Genomic DNA, 19,726 nt, shown 5'->3' with positions numbered 1-19,726 from the left:
CTTAAAATGAAGAAAACAAAGACATTTATTCCTTCTTTATTGTCCTTCAAGTAACAAAAATGGACAAATATCCATCCATCCATTTTCCATACCGCTTACCCTACACAGGGTCGTGGGGAGCCTGGAGCCCATCCCAGGGAACTCTGGGTACAAGGCACACACTACCGACAATATAGAAATGCCAATCAGTCAACAATACACATCTTTGGACTGGGGAGGAAACTGGAGTACCTGAAGGAAAACCCCGAAGCACAAGGCAAACATGCAAGTTCCGTGCACACAAGGCGAAGGTGGGAATCGAGCCCCGAACCCCGGAGGTGCGAGGCAAACGTACTAGCCCCCCATGGACAAATATATATTTTAAAAACACATTAGTTCAAATTATATCAGTTTGTGATTCTGTAATTAATAAATACTACTAGGTAATAGTTCTCTGGTGACCAGGATAAAGTACAGGATAAAGTAAAAAAATGTTTTTTTTCCCCCGTAATAAACATTAAATAATGTCACAATAAATAACCACTAACTACTAGTAAGTATGTTTAGTAAACATTCACGTTTGTTAAATGTAACACGTAACAAAACAAAAAGAAAGAAATTGGGATTATCACGTACTGTTACGTGCGCGCGACACATAGCACACAGGGCGGCGCGCATGTGCATGTGCGCAGCGTCGGGAGCGCGCACCAATGGCTTTTTACGTTTGCAGACACTTACATCGCTACCGATTCACAGAACCGTAATTCGGCCACGCAAAGCAAATACCGTTTTCGTCTCAGTCGCCGTAGCGCGCGTGCCGTTGGCGATGCGGATCAGTCAGGCTGCTTCATTCAGTGTGTTTGGGTCTCTTATTTTTCTTTTTGAAACGATGCGCATGCGATAAGTGTGTGTTTTGGAGCCGCAGTGTGTGTGTGTGTGTGTGTGTGTGTGTGTGTGTGTGTGTGTGTGTGTGTCTCGCTTCCCCTCCTGACCTCCTAACAAGCGACCGGGATTTAACACCGATTTGTTTTTATTATCAGATTTTATCTCATCTGTAAAACTCCAACAATCCAAAATCGTCTTTAATGACAGCCAGTGAGTCTCTTTGATTTGTGGAAAACCATCAAGTCGGTAAGGTGAGTAAACATTAGGACATTTCGCTGTATTACACACACACACACACACACACACACACACACACACACACACACGAGTTGGAAGCATAGTGGGGACCCCGAAAAACCAACAGCCAATGAGGACCTGGTGCTTTTCAAGACCTATCGCACGTTTATAAAGCGGTTTTGTAATCGCAGTGTCGTGTGTATTCACAGTGAGAATGAGTTTAAGCTACATAACGCGGTATAACGTTCCAAAATCTGGTCTTAATTTAAAATATATATATAATAATGGTATTGTCTATATGGAATGAACCCTGCGTACTCTATTGATGGGGTTGGTTTTTTGGTGTCTAGGTTTGTTTATGTCTCCTTGCCACCGACCACACACACTCACACACACTCTGATGAGTAGCATGTCACATTGCTGTCTTAAGGCATCTGAGGTTTTGGAAAGGTCAGTCACATTTTACATAGGGACTTTTTTACTAGTCATTCATACAATCATGTTTCATTTATTGTAGGCCTATGTTTAAGTGTGTGTGTGTGTGTGTGTGTGTGTGCGCGAGCGCGCTTGTCTTTAAAACGTGTTGGCTCACCATGTACACCATCTATCTTTATCCGTCATACTTTCCTCTGACACCGAGCATGTTCTCTTCCTGAACAGATTAGACTGTGCATATGACACCGTTTTTGTATTTTATAAAAACTGAACACAGGACAAGTCTTATTAAGACCGTCCCGATGAGGAAGAAGGTTACCTTTGAGTAGGATGGATAATCAGTTCTGTACACACACACACATACATACATAAATACACACATACATATATCTATCTCAACAGTTGTTTCAGTAAAAAAAAAAAAAAAAAAAGTCACCACATATGCACCAAAAAGATTATGTATGTTACCACTAATTCTGTTAACACCCAAGAAATTGAATCTGAATATTGAGCAAATATAGGGAGCCTTTCCACATATATCTAAAACAACTTAGTTATGTAATATAATAATAAGTTTTTATATAGCTTTAAAGTGCTAAAACGACAAACTTTCAAATCAACATTTTTAATCTTACTTGAAAAAAATAAGCAACTGTTAAATGAAACCAAGAACAGTGACAGTCAGTAGTACAGCCAGAAAAAAAAACAAGAAGAAGAAAATAAGCTATAGGTTATCTATTTGAAATATCAGGCTAGTTAGCTACCTAGCCAGGCTGATATTACCTAGTACTACTTAGCATTACATCCAGTTTATAGTTGTTGTACGTACTCTGCTTTACTATTCTTTGTCAAAACTTGATGACAAAATAATGAAAGAAAGGGGAAAAAAATGGAAAGAAAATATCCAGACAGGGTTTCTTTGCTGCATCAGAAAAATACTTTTGGTATTTAGTTTTATGTTAAAGATACATGTTTTTGTATGCTTTTAACTAGAACATACAAATATCACATTTTATATGCATAATATTAACATTAACAATCACATAGTTACACTAAAACACTGAGCACACGTACCAGACATGCAGAAATACTCCTGTGTAAATATGAGTGTTATGTAAGGCTTTGTTGGTCAGTGTCTTGGAAAAGTAAGGCACTCTTTTATGTCATCTTTTGAATGTAGCACTATTGTTTTGGGAACTGCCAAGGAGATCAAATAAGAGATCTTGGATTTCAAATGAAGACCAGTGTTGGTATTCATAAGTCACTGAAAAGGATGTTGCGTAAGCACAAGAAGCACTTTATTTTTTGAACAATGATCCAAGACACTCCTTAATCAGACAAGTTAATTAAAGATGGACTCAGTAGGTCTGACATTCAGCATCACTAACCTAGATTAGTATAGGTTAGCAAATTGCTTTTATTTAGTGTTAAAAACCAGAACATTTTGGGAAGCATGGAGCTAGTTCTTTGAAGGATTCAATTTAGAGTTTAACAAATTAAGCAAAATTGTCTATGTTTTCAGGTTATGAGTGGCATATTTTCACCTGTCAATAAAAGCAGCACTAGCCAATCGCAGGCACTCGTATGCGGAAGAGGGTAGATAGCGCTTTCTTTCTAGTGTGTTACACTTCCCCATGATGCACCATGAGTAGTTGTACAGTTGGTAGCTGTCATGTAGATGTCATTGGGGAGATCTGGCTGGACAGTGGGAATTCACAGGTGACCAATTTGGGGAGGAAAAATTGGGAATATAAACCCAAATCTGATCATTCTCAAACAGCAGATCTCTGAATCTTAGGAATAAGAGTAAATAATCTCTTTTCATAAGGAAAGACATTTGCATTTTCAGTTCCTGCCTCTGTTTGACTTCTCAGACCAGTCATGTACCTTGGTGATCTATTCAGATTGTAATATTTATCTGCACTGTTCAAAAAGACCTTATTAATATATAACTTACTTACAGCATAGTTGCATATAGTTAGTGTACTTAATAATTACAGTATTCTTACTATATTGTTTGTTGCAGTAGTGGCACATTGTAATATATTTTTAAAAGATTATATATTGATAAAAGTATATTCTTGTAAAAAAAAAAAAAAAACTTGCTGTTTTAAATCTTTTATTGCCAAATGTTCATATTTAACGGGAAAAATCTTAACAAAGTCATTTGATAGGAATGTTTATTGAAGCAGAACATATGAACAAACATAATATACCAAATTACGCAATAGGAAACTGCTGCAATGAAAGATTACACAATAAGAAATTGCTAAAAATGAAAACTGAGAATCTAGGAGTCACATTCCTGAATATCACAGAAAAAAAGAAGTAAGCTCTATGGACAATCTACGTATTTAAAATATCCGGGTAACTAGCAAATGTTAGCTACCTACCTAGATTAACATTTTTAGCGTTAATTTAACGTTGTTGCATTTACCCTCCTTCACTAAAGTAATTAATTACTTTATAATGTTACAAACTAATGTAAGAAATTAAAAAATAGCTATGTGAGCTTTCTTTGCTGCTTCAGGTAAATGTTTTGGCAACTAATTTTACAATAAAGTTAACAATGTTGTATTATTACAATTTCATTATTACAATAGTCACAATGTATGCTAATGAGTGTACTGGTTTGAACACTGTGTTTTATGCTAGAAATTGTAGGAATTCTTTACAGCATACATTCTACAGACTGAAATTTTTAGGGCATCGTTTTAGAACTCTGCTAGCCGCATTTTGGTGTTTTGAATTGGATTTCACTGCAGGAGTGTGAGCCTGCACCTTTTGGGCAATACTGGTTTAGTCATATTACAACAAATGGTCATGGCAACACCCACCACAAGGCCTCCGTTGGCTCCCTGTAGGGTGTGTGGTGGAAGAGTCAGGACTTGTTGGGGTGTGTGTTCTGCATTCCGAAAAAGTTCGTTTCACTCTCCATGTCTAGACAGCGTTCCTTGTGCTGTATGTGTTTTAGTATTTAACTTTGCCATCCCAAAAATTGTGATGCTTTTATCATTTGTCTTAAACGAGAGTAACACAGATTAAGTTTTTCTTTTTAATCTCAACAAAGATTTATTGACAGAATAGCTGTTAAATGTTTTATCAGACAGTTAGTTGCATTTTGATTGTCTCACCACTGTAGCATTTTCTTTACTGTTTCTATTCACAAGCGGTAGCCTGAAAGGTGTGTGAAGGCTTTCTCTTCCGCCTTTTGTCCGGACTGTTACTTAAGGTGTGGTTAATTCCAGTTTGTCCACATTTCTAATAAAAGAAGGCTGTTATTTTTCTCGCTTTCCTTCACCATTTTGTTCTCTAACCTAAAGACGCAAGCAACTGAATTTTACAACTTTGCATTTTTTAATCACAATATTAAAAATTAAAATGGTAATTTTTTTGTAGATATATTAATGTTACAGAAATCACTGACTCCTAATGACCAAGTCATGTGAGGTTCTGATTTTAATTTTAATTTCTCTTCTATGTGTGCCTAACGCAAATGCTGTAAACTATCCGTTACTCATAGAAACGCATTTATCCAATCCCAAGTTTCAGCTGAAACTGAATAAACACCAGATGATATCAATTTTTTCAAGATTGAACATGTCTCAGCTTTTGTCCTGAATGTCTAGATTGCATGACAGACCACAAACACAGAAGACTAAAACTGCAACTTCTGCAGCATGACTGTGAAGTTCTCATTTTGTTGCTAATAATATTTGCACCGCAACTGCATTCAGAGTTTCCAAACACATTTCAATCTTCAAGTTTCTCATTGTTTCCTTCCTTTATTTTCCTCAGTCCTTCCAATGGGGACAAGTAAGAGCAAGCCAAAAGACTCAGGCCAGAGATCTCTGAGTCTGGATTGTACCATAAATATGGGATCCTCCAGTGGACACCATTTCAATTCTGGCCCTCAGACCCAAACGCCAAATCAGAGCCCTGCGGTGGGGACCAGCAGGCGAAGCAACACGTACCACACCAACGGTGCAGAACATCAACTTTTCGGTGGTGCGGATCACATGGCAAGCATCGCATCACCCATAAGAGGTATTGCATGCGACTGAATCTGGTTTAGGCACCAAAAAGTGAAAATCAAGTCTCTTGCTCAGTATTGAAACTTAAAATTACTTTTTCATTTTTTGTAATAGTATCTATGTTAAATAAGATGTATTTTGTTGTTGAATATATACAATGAAATAGGGTAATTACTCGGAGGGCAGTGATAATCAGGCAAAGAAACAAGGCACACAGATTGGGTAATGACACAGGAATTCAAATATGAATATTACACAGAGGACGCCGTTCAGGAAACAATGCTTGGGCAGCGATGTAGAATGGGCAACAACACTTGGGACGGTACTTGAGTCAGGTGAGGGACCGTTGATTGGACAACATCACTGGAGACACTGTTTGAGTAAGGTGAGGGACTGAAGATTGGGCAACAACATTGGGGGGCACTGTTTGAGTAAGATGAGGGAATGTTGATCGGACACTGTAACTGGGTACATTGTTTGAGTGAGGTGAGGGACTGAAAATTGGGCAACAACACTGGGGATGCTACTCAAGTAAGATGAGGGACTGTAGATTGGACAGTGTCACTGAGGACACTACTTGAGTGAGGTGGGAGACTGTAGATCAGACAACGTCACTAGATACACTGTTTGAGAGAGGTGAGGGAATGTAGATCAGGCAATGATACAGGGGACACTGTGCGAGAAATGATGTGGGGATGCAAATCAGGCAGTGACATGGAGAACACTGGTGGAGTAACAGGGTGGGGGATGCAGATCAAACAATGATGCAGGACACTGGTGGAGAAGGAGGGTGGGGGACTAGATCAGACAACGTCACCCAGGACCCTGCTAAAGGAAAGACAGAACTGCATATCCGGCACTGACACTGGTCGAGTAACAGGGATGAGGATCCACACTAGGCAATGACGCTGGGTACATTGGTAAAGGAACGATGCTGGGATCACAGATTGTACAATGACATGGAGAACATTGGATAAAGAATTATGTGGGGGCACAAATTGGACAATGGCAGAAGGGTCAAAGGTCAAGTAAGACCAGGAGAGCAGAGATCGGGCAGTAACACCGGAAACATGGATTGGATATTGACATAAGGAACATTGTTGGGAATGCAGATCAGGCAACAACGCTAGAAACACGAGTTGAGTAATAGGGTGGGAGACACAAATTGGGTAATGACACTGGTTAAAGAACAACACAGGAGACATGGTCAAGTAAGAAGAGGGCGGCACCGGTTGAGGAACGGCACGGAGGACGAAGATTGGATTAATATATGACTTGTGATGCTAATCCTTTTGAAATTATTTGATTGAATATTACAATTGTGTGACCGGTCTAGTGTCAGTGCAGTGTATTTGGCAGCAAAAGATTTGTTTCCAGTATTCGGTTTCCATTGACCAGTTATTGATTCACTTTTCATTTAAATGACTGTCAGAGCCGTGAATCAGTTTTTTTAATAGACATGCAATGGAGCTATCCAGTTGGAGTGTGTGTGTGTGTGAGTGTGTGTGTGTGTGTGGTGGGAGGAGGGGTAATCATTAGCAGGGAGCATTTGTTCAAGCATTTGCCAAACAAATGGCTTTTCACACCTGTTCAGTGGAGCTTTAGAAAAGTGCCAGCGTCTCACTGATACTGATCTGCACTTGATTGCTCGTACCACTTCCTGATCCCATGGCTTTAACCAGACTTCCTTCTTACTCACAGCTGGTGTCACCACGTTCGTCGCACTATACGACTACGAATCTCGGACATCTGCAGATCTTACTTTTAAGAAGGGCGAGAGACTGCAGATCCTCAATAACACGTAAGTCTTCTCATGTGTGTCTTCCTCAAAGACAGTTTACGCCGTACGTGATGAAGCACTTTTCTGAAACATATCTTAGCAGAACGTGAAATTACAGCAGCTCGGCTGGTGTTTAAAGCAGTTTGAAGGCTGTTCAATATCAGCTCTCGTTTGAGTCCTTGATGATACATCATGGAGACTGGAAATGAACGTGGTGTATGTCAGTGCCCAGACGGATTCCATCTCAGACCGTGAGTCATCGGCTCGGTTCAAACGACAGAAATATGCGATTCAGTGTGGAAATAAACACTCATTAATGTCTTTCCTACTCATTATTCGGACTCATATCGGCCACAGCATCGTTATAGTATTATTAGGTATTAAAAACGCACATTGTGGTAACGATAATAAAAGAGATGCTGATATAAGAGAAATTGGGTTGTTACTATTTTGGGTTAGGGCTGGAAAATATCACAGTATTTTAACGTTGTGTTATACTTTTCTGAGAATTGTAGGTGTTGTGAGGTGTCGGTGCTTCATAACTTTAACTTCATTGCGACTCGCTGTAATATGTAACAAATTGGACAGTAATATCTATCTTTGTACCTGTTGTTTAATTTCACATTGTTTTTCTCATTAAATATTTACATTTTTATCTTTAACAAATCTTCAACCTGACTGTTTAATGCAGTTAGCAACACCTCAGCAAAAAAAATAAACGTTTAAACGAAATACTATATAATATATTGTAAGTATGTATTATCATTATATAACTTAATACATTATGATATATTTTTTCCCCACTATGGTAGGTTTTGTGAGGTTTCAATGCTTCTAATTAAATATTCAACATTTTTATGTACATTTAAAACACACCTCAGCCGAAGTAAGTATTGTGGTCCGTATTTATTGTGAAGAAGGTTTAAAGTAACACAGTATGATCATTTTGACATGTATGTATTATAATGCTAATATCCAGATTATGCCGTATAATGTAGAAATTCATAACATTTATTTACGAATATACGTGCATGAATTTAGGCTTCAGAAGTTTGTAGTGCGTTACTTTAACAGCCTTGTGATTCTGAAATTATGGAAAATTTGTCAGAAAAAAAATTATCAGAGGTGTACTGTAGGTATATTAACTTTTCATTTGCAATTTTTTTGTGATAATTGTATATGCAGTTTTATATTTTTAGTACAATACAATGTTTTAAAGTAACGGTTTTCTCGAAAAGGTCCAGGTTTTTACCCAGTGGGCAGAGTTCTGAAATTGGAAAATGGAACAGACCTTATTCAGGAGTAGAAATTATACCCCCAAAAAATTTTCTACTTCCACAGCCTCCTCCTGAATCAGAAGTAGAGTTAGTATGCGCTTATAAAATATGTTCAGTAGTGCAATATATTGCTCAAACTGATACAATATCGAACTGAACTGAACAATATTTAGGTTTGATAGCGAAGAATAACTTGACATTAAGAAAAACTTTCAAAATAGTATTTTAAATTCATTTTTTTTAAAAAGTAATTAAACATGAAAATAAGTCATATAACAATGAAACAGCTGGATAAAATACATTAAATTGCAGTAAAAAGTCAAAAAATGGAGTCAGAGTTATAAAAAAAGAAAATGTAATGTATTATATATCTCATAATATATTCAGTTTACAAACTCAGTGATTCAAGATCTTTAGAAACATATCACTGAAATATTTTTCTATTTCATACATTTGTTTGAGTGCAAAAAAAATGTGATATTAGTTTGTATAGTAACCAAATTTCATATTCCTATAAACTTTAATTGTGTATATGTAATTATAAGATCCGTCTCAATTTCTCTGATGTGAACTATTATTATTATTATTATTATTATTATTATTATTATTATTATTATATAAATTTTTTCCTGATGTCCAAAGTTCTAGGTTTTAGGCTAATTTTACAAGAAAAAAATATATATATATCAACACTCTTTTTTGCATGAGTCGTATCAAACTTGCTTATCAGTATGCTAATTTGACTTTTTTTTTTAAATTATGGTTATATTTTGTGATTTTCTGCTGGTGTCTATCCTTCATTGAGCTGCACTTGCTTAGCTAACACATCGCACAATGTCCCAATGCAGCGCTACACGACGTGTCATTCAGTTATCTCAGGAATATTAATGTGACACTCGCACATTTCCTGACAAACTGAGACGTTACGTAATAAGACAATAAGCAATGAACACTGGAGACGTTTATTTTTACATTTATATATTTTTTTATTTATCAGACACTTTTAACAACAACAAATCTATCGGTTAGTTCAATCAACAAATTGTTCATTTAAAGAGATCGAATTTTAATTAAATTAAACATTCTGTATAGGGCTGGGTGATATGATGATATTGTGAACAATTATGTCACTGTATGCTTTTCTGTAATCTTTTTATTTATTTTTTTGTTAATAATAACAATAATACAAATTATTTTATGTATTTAATCAATTTAATTACAAACTGAAAGCAAATATGTAGCCAGTGTGATGTTAAAGTTTTTACCTACTATTTAAAATTGTAAACTGTTAATATTTTTATAGATCATTAATAGTTCTTCTTTTCACTGTTAAAAATGTTCTACTTTTCTGTAGGTAAATAAAAAAAATTATAGAAAAATTATTTTGTAGACATTAAATGCTGTATCATTAAAAATAATTATTTATTTAATGTAACACTGCTGTGTTGCTGGCAGTTTGTGAGTAAACCTACATGCTGTATATCACAGAAATGTCCTTGTGTACCGTAAAGTAAAAAATTGGCTACATTTTATTGACCAAATAACGCACAGTGATTTCTCTTCCACAAATTACCTTTTTTAAGGATTTTGGGGTCCAGTGCATATAAACTGGAAAAAGAGTGTGTATTATAGTATTATAGATTTTCTCTTTTCTGGCAATGGATGGTGTTTTATATCAGTGCTGTTTATTTTCCCCCCCCAATGCTTCATGGGTTAAATTAGGAGAAAGTACAACTACAGGTCAGTAACTCTTCTTTTACATCTTAGAATTCGTTCCACATTGTGGGTAAGAAGTGTGTAAGGCTCGTGATAAATACAACTTGGTTGGAATGTGTGTATGTATGTATTTTTATTTTATTTTTATTGCAGCATTCTTTATTTTTTAAAAAGCGTTCGATATTAAATGTAAAGACGCTCATTCCAGACCCAGAAAAACACAGAAATGCAAGAAATTTGGATATAAAGTATGGGTTTTTTGTTTTCAAAGTGGTCTTGGGCTTATCTACATTTTTCTCAATGTTGTTTATGATTAAAAATATTAAATTAGCCTAGGTAATTAGTAATTTTATTTATAGTTAACATTTATTTTAAGTTTCATGGTTAAAATTGTCTCTTTTTTTTTTCTTTCTAGGACCAAAAGCTTCAATTAAGCAAACATATATACCAATAGAATAAGAAAATTTCAGGTTTATATTAACATAAAAATAATGTATTATTGTAATCTCAGTATAGAAATAATCGATAATTTTATTTCAGTATAATCATATTATTTGAAGATAAATGAGCAATAAATATTTCAAAGCCAGGAATAAAACGTTTTGCGTTGCATTAGCAGCAGTTCCTTTATGGCGTAAATTGTTTGGGCTTTAAATCAGTGGAAAATTGTGTCACTTGTCCTGCAGGTTATCTCGTGTTATCAGGATGCCCTTCGATGCATTGTTTATTAATTTACAGTGTTTGTCGGTTTACGTCTGGTTGTTTGTTACGTTAATGTGGTGATTGGTGTGTGTTGTAGGGAAGGAGACTGGTGGTTGGCGAGTTCTTTGACCACAGGGAAGAGCGGCTACATCCCAAGCAATTATGTCGCACCATCGGACTCCATCCAAGCCGAAGAGTAACAACAACTTTTTATGTTTAATATCAGTATTGTTAAAATTACTGCAGGTTTAAGCCTAGAGTTCCAGTGTGTTAGATTTTGGGTGATAAATTGTCAGTGTGATAATCGTCCATGCTAACATCGTAGCGTAATTCAAGCAACATGTTTTGCCTGGAAAATAAATTTTGCAATATTATAATCTACACTAGCCACATAGGGTAACTTTGACATTGTAACTGTTTCTGTTTTCCTCATCACTTAAAAACAGCTATGTCAAAATCAAGTCTAAATAGCGCTAACAATCTCTCTGCTCTTTTTTTGTTTGTTTGGTTTTTTTAAACCTCGTAGGTGGTTTTTTGGTAGAATAACACGGCGCGATTCTGAGCGGCTGCTGCTGAACATCCAGAACAGGAGAGGAACTTTCCTTGTGAGAGAAAGTGAGACGACTAAAGGTGAGTGTTTGTGTATTTCTACCTCCTAATCAATACTAAACAATTCTATTGCATAGATACACAAAGTGCTATTATTTAGTTATCTTATTTGCCATTATATATTATTACCTGCTGTTTTCCTGTTTCTTGTGCTTATAGTTGATCTAAAATAAAATTTGTTAGCTAAACAAGACAAAAAAAGTGGCTCCTAATGAGTGAGCGATGAAGATTTTAGGGCTGTAAATGATTAGTTCAGGGTTTTGTGTCATGTTACAAAAAACAGAAGAAAGAGATTTTAAACTCCTAATGACCAGAGTGATTGTCTGATAGAGGGGATGTCCTGCTGAATCAAACCTTTTAGTGCACGCCTTCTTTTAACAAAAAACAACAACTTTTTTCAGCAATTTATTTCTCCTTGCCCAAATTGAATTACAATAAATACTTAAACTTGAACAATTTATATGTGAAGCACTTTGAGATTTTGAACTATGAAGTTCTATACAAGTATAGATTATAATCTGTAGAAATTGTGAGTACAATAACAGTGATTTGCATGATGCAGGCTAAAACCTTTTTTAATTGTTGTAGAGGTGGCACGATACACGCACGCTTCTTCTTTTCTGATAGCGATACTGAAACCTTGAGCATCAGCTGATACCGAAACGCATAAATGTGATTAAGCTTTAAAATGTTTTGTTTAAACTGAAGCACAGTTCAACACTTTCCCACAAAAAATCCCTTCAACATTGTAAATAGAATCAAGTATAGATAGAATAAAGTCAATCTGAACAAAGGGAATGTACATGTAAACAATTCTAGTTTCTTTTCCAAATTTAATTCCAGTATTTGCCGTTTGTTACAGGATCCGATGTCTGACATTTTTCCATTGATATCTGATCCACTGTTTTTGTTTTTGTTTTTTTGAGGGGATGGGGGGAGTTTGCTTTTTTTTTGTTTGTTTGTTTTCTAGTTTGTTGTATTGAGCAAATTGTGATCAAATGTTAAAACTTTGTCATTAAAACAACTCTAAACTTCATCACATTGAGCCTGTTTTTAAGATGAAGGATGTCGGTGTAGACAGCTGGATTGTTAAAAGTAGGTCAGTGTGCGAAGCTGCTTTACCTCCGGCTATTAAAAAAAATCTATTTAGAGCTGCGATACTGCGGGAGAAGAGCTTTACTTCTTTATTTCTGCTTCTTTTTGAGTTGTATTAAAATTCTTGGCCATTTATTGGAGTCATTTTTCTCAGGTTTGATTTAGGCAGAGCAATGCGAAGTGTTGATGCATTGTGATGTGATGATTCAACATCAATATTGTGATAAATTTTCACAGTACGCTTTTCTGAGATATTATGGATATCATAATTAATTACAAACTAATCATGATGTGGTGATCAGTTTTGTACTTGATCTTTAAAATGGTAAAAAAAAAAAAATATCTTTTTCTAGTGTTAAGGAATGTTGCATAATTTCATCATACATTTGTTGTTGTTATTATTATTTATAACAGTTTCTTTAATTCAACATTACTATATTCCTGGCAGTTTGTGAGAAAACCTGTGCATCATGTATGGTAAAAATGCCTTTGAGAATCATATGATATTTTTTAATATTTTATCTCCACAACCTACTCTGAGGACGTTACAGTGGATATTTCAGCTTTGCACCCAAGTCCGTAATCAGGAAAAATATCTTGTTTTCTGAATTTAATTTAATCTGAAATTATATTTAACACATGAGTTAACGTGAGCTTCAGTATTAATATCCCAACAGTAACTCCAAACAAGTAACTAAAACTTGTATGTGTTGACAGGTTTTTTTGGGTTTTTTTTAATAATAAACCTAAAAATATAAATTAATCAACATGTGTGTGAATGTTTATCCCATCATTCAGTCACTGATGACACCCACAACGACAAACACGCACATCTTTGTGTAATAACGATCACGTGTTCGGTTTGTTAACTGGCGAAATTCTGAACTGAAGCTGAAGCATGTTTTAATATTTACACCTGAGAGAATGATCAACATTTTGGAGCATCCTGTAAAAAAATATTTTGTTCCAATACTGATAGTTTATTTCAGCTTTATGATGATAAATATGTTTCTACAGTAATATGACGTGAATATGGTGTTTCCCAGCCTGTGTTTGTTCCTCGGGACATCTTTAAAACAGGAAATAATCCATCAACACAAACCACGAAATATGTTTCATTTCGTCATCGCTGTATCATCTGATACTTTGGGGTTTTTTTCTTGCTGTAAGAGGAGGATGGATTTGAATCAGAATTGTCGTATGTTCTCGTTTTTACAACTTTCAATTTGAGCTTGCAAAATAACAGACATCCATTTCCATGCTTCATACCCTGCTGCTTTTGAGTTCTGGATTGTGATTGGTCAGAAGGTGTTGATTAAATGTTTTTTACAGCTCTGACATTGGTGCAGCTGCAAATCACAGGTTTATTTATAATTAACGCGCTCATTCGAATATGTTTTTGTTTCTATAGTAACAGCTCATTCACAGGGACTTATGTACAGTTATGTTGTGTTAATCATCTCACCATCCACAGATAACAGATTTTCCTGTGTATTTGTGTTGTGTTGTCGTTCAGGAGCGTACTGCCTGTCTGTGCTGGACTACGACAACACCAAGGGTCTAAATGTCAAGCATTACAAAATCCGCAAGCTGGACAGTGGAGGATTTTACATCACATCACGGACGCAGTTCAGCAACCTGCAGCAGCTCGTCCTGCACTATCGCAGTGAGTTCAGGCAACGCCGGCTGGGGGGAAAAACAGCTGTATAAACTAAGGATGTCATGATACCAAAAATATAGTAGTCGGTACCAATACCACCAAAAGTACACGATACTCGATACCAAAGTCGATACCACGGTGTGGTTTAAAAAAAAATTTTTTTTTTAAATAAAATTAAAAACTGCTGGAGGACATCCTCCTCTGGCTAATACTGGCAAAAGAGAGAGATTTTAGTTATCAAACACTGTCTGACAAAGACTAATAAAACATTGCCAAGTGCTAAGGTGCATTCCTAAACGCACCCGCCCGCACGCACGCGCGCACACACACCCCCCTTATACTCTGAATGCAAGCATTATTTTAAATTCACTGATGTGGTGGCAGGCCAAAAAAATTTATTAAAAGCATTAACATTTGAATAATTATTAGTGAGATTAGGCTACATGTTGCTGACAGGACACGGGCTGAATGGCGATGCCTGGTGGCCCATTCGGAGGTAGTTTATAACATTGCAATGTGTTAGCGTTGTTAACAAATAACTGGCTATTGCTAACATTACATGGAGCATAACGTTAGCTGGTTTCACGGCCACAATGCCAGCTGCCTCAAACTAACATAATATAGGGACTGTCTTTAAGGTGCTTCACCAAATTCCAGGTGTTTCCTCGCTTTGTTTGAAATGAATGATGGCATCAGTTGCACACCGGCAACCAATGCTACCTTTCCTCTCAACGAGCTTTTCTCTCTCTGCGTCTTAACGAGTCGGGGCGGAGCTAAACTTATGTAGTTTTTCCTATGTGCTTGTAGGCGTTTTTCTTCGTCTTTACCACTTGTGGACTTACTAAAACACTTGCGCGTACTTGCTGCCCCCTTCAGTTCCGGAAGAATCGCAACCTCGGTGATACCTACGCTACTGCAGGAAAAACAAGTACCGTCACGTTTTAAGAATGTTGGTACCGACTTGGTACCGAAGTATCGGTTCTAGTGACATCCTTAGTATAAACTAACGAGCACTATAAAGCAAACTTGTTTAAAATTGTCACAACTTGTTTGCATGAAATTATTATTATTAATCTTCATTATCACAGATGCCAAAATATCAATATGAACTTGCTGTAAATGTGGTGAAAGATCATTTTAAGCTTCATCAAGCTACCTCAAAATGACTTTTTGTTGTAAAATCTGAAATCAAAACACTCTCCAACCCCCCTACCCCAAAATAAGCCAAAGAAAAGTTGGGATGAAGAAATCAGGAAGGACTTAAGAAGCTCACAATGATGAGGAGGAGATTGAGGAGGTGTTTGCGATAATAGGGGGCCAAGCACTAAGTGCTCTTGCTGTTGTTGCTGGTGGTGTTTTTACAACAGTGAGTCAAATGAAAACACTCATTACGTGCTGGAACACTGGAGCATTGAAGGAGATAAATGATACGCTTTTTTGACACTTATTTGCAATGAGCAACTCAATTTTTAAAAAATGAAGGTTTTCATTTGACTCGAATTGTTATCTGTTATACACACTGAGTTTGATTTAACTGTTCATTACAGAGCTCTCGTTTTTCCAGAAATTGTCGCTAATTTTTTTTGGATGATGGTGTGTGTGTGAGAGAGAGAGTAAGAGAGTAGTGTGTGCTTGTAATAATATCTCTTTAAAATATGCTAACGATGTAGAAAATGCTATAAATATTAACTAGTGCTGCTATTAATAGCTGTTTCCTCTCCTGGGCCATTTCAGCACATGCAGATGGATTGTGTCACGTCCTGACGGACATCTGCCCCATGCTGAAGCCTCAGACTCAGGGACTAGCGCGAGATGCCTGGGAAATCCCACGCGAGTCGCTGCGACTCGACGTTAAACTGGGTCAGGGGTGCTTCGGGGAAGTGTGGATGGGTAGGACGCTACTAAATCTTTCTGAAGCATTCACACACATGCTAGCTTTGGGATTTTAATAATGTGTAATAGTGTCCACGTGACCTTTACCAAACACACTCTAATATATTCATAATGATGCTAATTTTATTCTTTTTAGCAAATATTATAATATTCCAACACATACTCACTCTCTCTCTCTCTCTCTCTCTCTCACACACACACACACACACACACACACACACACACACACACACACACACACACACACAAACACACACACACACACACGGGGAATTCCCAGGCTGTTTTTAAGGCATAGGGAGCGATTGGTTTGATGGGTTTAGTATTTCTGTAGCAGCTGAACAAGATGTATGGGGGGATTTATTTATTTATTGCAGGGGGGTGGTGCAATTAGCCTCAAATACACTGAAATTCAATTAAAATGAATAACTAATTGATCTAAGCATGAAAAACAGACTGCTCCATTACTAGTTCCAGTTACAGACATTTTTGAGTAAACATTTATGTGCAGGTTAAGTTGGCGAACTGTAGCTGAGATGATCCAGTCGGGCGGATCATTCCTTAAAAGTTTTTCCTTATTATTATTTTTTTTTTTTTTAAATACTGTTCAATCCATCAGGCGAAATCTAATGACATTAATGGTAAATGCATTGTAACGTGTTAATGGCGTATAATCATATTTTAATATATTACGTGTAGGCAGATTAGAAAGTTATCTTTCTAATAATCTGTTAGATGTGTAATTAAAGTGAAAGGTCTGAGTTTTTGTAGGTCTACAGGTTCTTTTTGTGTTGCGTCCAGCAGTTTTATGGTGTATCTTCTATAACTGTACATATTCTATATTTTCATGTAATTCTAGATTTATAGAACACCTTAATTATTTTACAGTACTTTTGTGAAAAGCTTTTTTTCCATTTATTGTAATAAATTTATTCTGATTAAGATTCAAATTCAAACCTTTTCAGACAGGGAATCACTTTTGTTTTGTAAGATTCAACATAAAACCATTTTTTTTAACGACTGTAAAGAAAATTTCATAAAAAGACTAATCCCAGCCATACACACTGTAACTGACGATGTTGCTGAATGATAATTGTATTTATGATAATATTCTAAGGTTGATTAAACTTTTTATCAGGAGATAATTAACTTTTGTAATTACAGTGAGAAGGTCAGCATTTTGTTGATTCCTTCAAACATTTTTTTCCTGAACTGATTTGGATTTATTTGTAATTCTAACTCTAGTTGATTTGATTTAATTAGCTTTATTTGTTTAATGAACTTTAATTAGCTTTAGTGAGCTTTAATTGGGCCACACTTTCTTTATTAAGAGATTTTTATTTTAATTATCTGAAATATCTGTGCTTTCTCGTGTAGGTACATGGAACGGCACCACGCGAGTAGCTATAAAGACACTGAAGCCGGGCACCATGTCCCCCGAGGCTTTCCTGGAGGAAGCTCAGGTCATGAAAAAACTCCGGCATGAGAAACTGGTGCAGCTCTATGCCGTCGTCTCCGAGGAGCCCATCTACATCGTTACAGAGTACATGAGCCAAGGTCTGATCTTTAGCATGATGTTTATCATTTCTGAATAGTGTTCATGCTTTTTAAAGTACATAAATAATAAATCAATATGTATCTAATGTTTTCCAATTCCAGGAAGCCTGCTAGATTTCCTAAAAGGAGAGAAAGGGAAATATTTACGACTTCCACAGCTGGTCGATATGGCCTCTCAGGTACTTTAAAAAGAAAGAAATAAATGACATTTAATGGCCAAATAAAATGTACACGGCATGTAAAACAAAAACCAATGTAAAAAGAATAAATAACAAAAAAAGGTCATTTAAAAAAAGTAGGCAATGTAAACAGTAAATGTAAAAATAAATAAAGCTAATGGCAAAAATAATAGCCAAAGTAATGAAGATCCAGTGTAAAAAAATTTTTTAAAAAAGGTAATGTATTTAAAATGCAAAAAAGCCAAAAAAAATGTAAAAATTCCAGTGTAAATAAAATCAATGTAAAAAAGCAAATGTAAAAACAAACAAAAAGTCGTTAAAGTATTATTTTTTTTTTAAACCTAACTGCAAAAAAAGCTTTTTAAATATTGGGGTTTTTTTAAAAAAATTAATAAATAAATGTAAAAAAGCTAATGTAGTTTCAGTTTTATTTTACACTTCATTTTACAGTTTTAAGGATTAAAACATCTGTATTTATGACATCTGGATTTGTGAATTATTTATTTTGGGCAGATTGCTGCCGGTATGGCCTATGTGGAGAGGATGAATTACGTTCACAGAGATTTACGAGCCGCGAACATCCTTGTTGGAGACAGCCTGGTGTGTAAAGTGGCTGATTTTGGACTGGCGAGACTCATCGAGGATAACGAGTACACTGCCAGACAGGGTGAGGGGGCTCATTTTAGAAACACTGTGTGGATGTGGATGCTCCAAACGACAAAAAATTCCATTTACTGAATTTTAAATGCAAACGTCTGTAATATTTATAGATTTTAAAAAAGAAGAAGAAAACATCAGTAGATGTTCCATAGTGGTACAATTTTCCCTTGATAAATTATTCAAGAAATCAAAAGGGGTGATGTTTCTCCCCATATTTATTTATTTACTAATAGCAGCGGCCATATTGATTTTTAAATTTTTTTTTAATTGTTGCTCTGCTTCTAACGAAGGTGCCAAGTTCCCCATTAAATGGACCGCTCCTGAGGCCGCACTATACGGACGCTTCACCATCAAATCAGACGTCTGGTCTTTCGGCATCTTACTGACCGAGTTGGCCACCAAAGGGCGAGTTCCGTATCCAGGTAAAATTAAAGTTATCACTGTTTACTTTTTCTCCAGATCAAGGTTTATTCCATTAATCCTTTACTTAGATATTATATTAACGTTAGTTTTGATGCAGTGTGCTAAATTACTATATTATGAGGAACGGTTTGTATTTTTTTTGTCATTGTCTATGAAAAAAGTACTCGTTTCTGATTGGACGGCGAAGGTGTGTTACATTTTTTATAAAATATAATGTTTGAATGTAACCATTGTGGTGGTTTGAATGTAACCACGGACATAACTAACATTTTAAGCTAGGATGATCTATGGCTGGAAAATGGATTTGTGCAGAAAGGAATGATTGTGTGTTAAAATGTGAGACGTAACCATAGCAACAGTTGGTTGGAAGGACTAGAATACTAGCAAATTGAATGGCATTAGGTTGCTATTAGTGTATTTCTAGCATTTAAGTAATTGTTAGTGATGTTTCTCTCTCTCTCTCTCTCTCTCTCTCTCTATATATATATATATATATATATACACACTATACTATACTATTCCATTCCTAGTGTCAGTTTTAAATGCAATTGTGTACGGGGGAATCTTAAAAAACGTGCATATTTGTACAGGCATGGTGAACAGGG

At 35.9% G+C, this 19,726-nt stretch overlaps 1 protein-coding gene across 1 annotated transcript in view; it reads left to right on the top strand.

Moving 5' to 3' along the window:
* The first annotated feature begins 545 nt into the window (after positions 1 to 545).
* Positions 546 to 19,726, top strand: part of LOC128625020 (proto-oncogene tyrosine-protein kinase Src) — a 19,703-nt gene continuing 522 nt past the window's right edge. The window contains exons 1-13 of the mRNA XM_053653018.1: positions 546 to 833; positions 1,020 to 1,115; positions 5,335 to 5,583; positions 7,272 to 7,371; positions 11,143 to 11,241; positions 11,572 to 11,675; positions 14,266 to 14,415; positions 16,144 to 16,299; positions 17,680 to 17,859; positions 17,962 to 18,038; positions 18,552 to 18,705; positions 18,989 to 19,120; positions 19,712 to 19,726. The exon at positions 19,712 to 19,726 is cut by the window's right edge and continues 522 nt beyond it. Of these exons, the coding sequence (XP_053508993.1) occupies positions 5,343 to 5,583; positions 7,272 to 7,371; positions 11,143 to 11,241; positions 11,572 to 11,675; positions 14,266 to 14,415; positions 16,144 to 16,299; positions 17,680 to 17,859; positions 17,962 to 18,038; positions 18,552 to 18,705; positions 18,989 to 19,120; positions 19,712 to 19,726 (1,408 nt within the window). The 5' untranslated portion in view covers positions 546 to 833; positions 1,020 to 1,115; positions 5,335 to 5,342. The remainder of the gene's footprint in view (positions 834 to 1,019; positions 1,116 to 5,334; positions 5,584 to 7,271; positions 7,372 to 11,142; positions 11,242 to 11,571; positions 11,676 to 14,265; positions 14,416 to 16,143; positions 16,300 to 17,679; positions 17,860 to 17,961; positions 18,039 to 18,551; positions 18,706 to 18,988; positions 19,121 to 19,711) is intronic.

The sequence above is a fragment of the Ictalurus furcatus genome, chromosome 21, assembly GCF_023375685.1.
Source record: "Ictalurus furcatus strain D&B chromosome 21, Billie_1.0, whole genome shotgun sequence".
Classification (NCBI taxonomy): Eukaryota; Metazoa; Chordata; class Actinopteri; order Siluriformes; family Ictaluridae; genus Ictalurus; species Ictalurus furcatus.
This window is presented reverse-complemented; position numbering and strand designations above follow the sequence as displayed.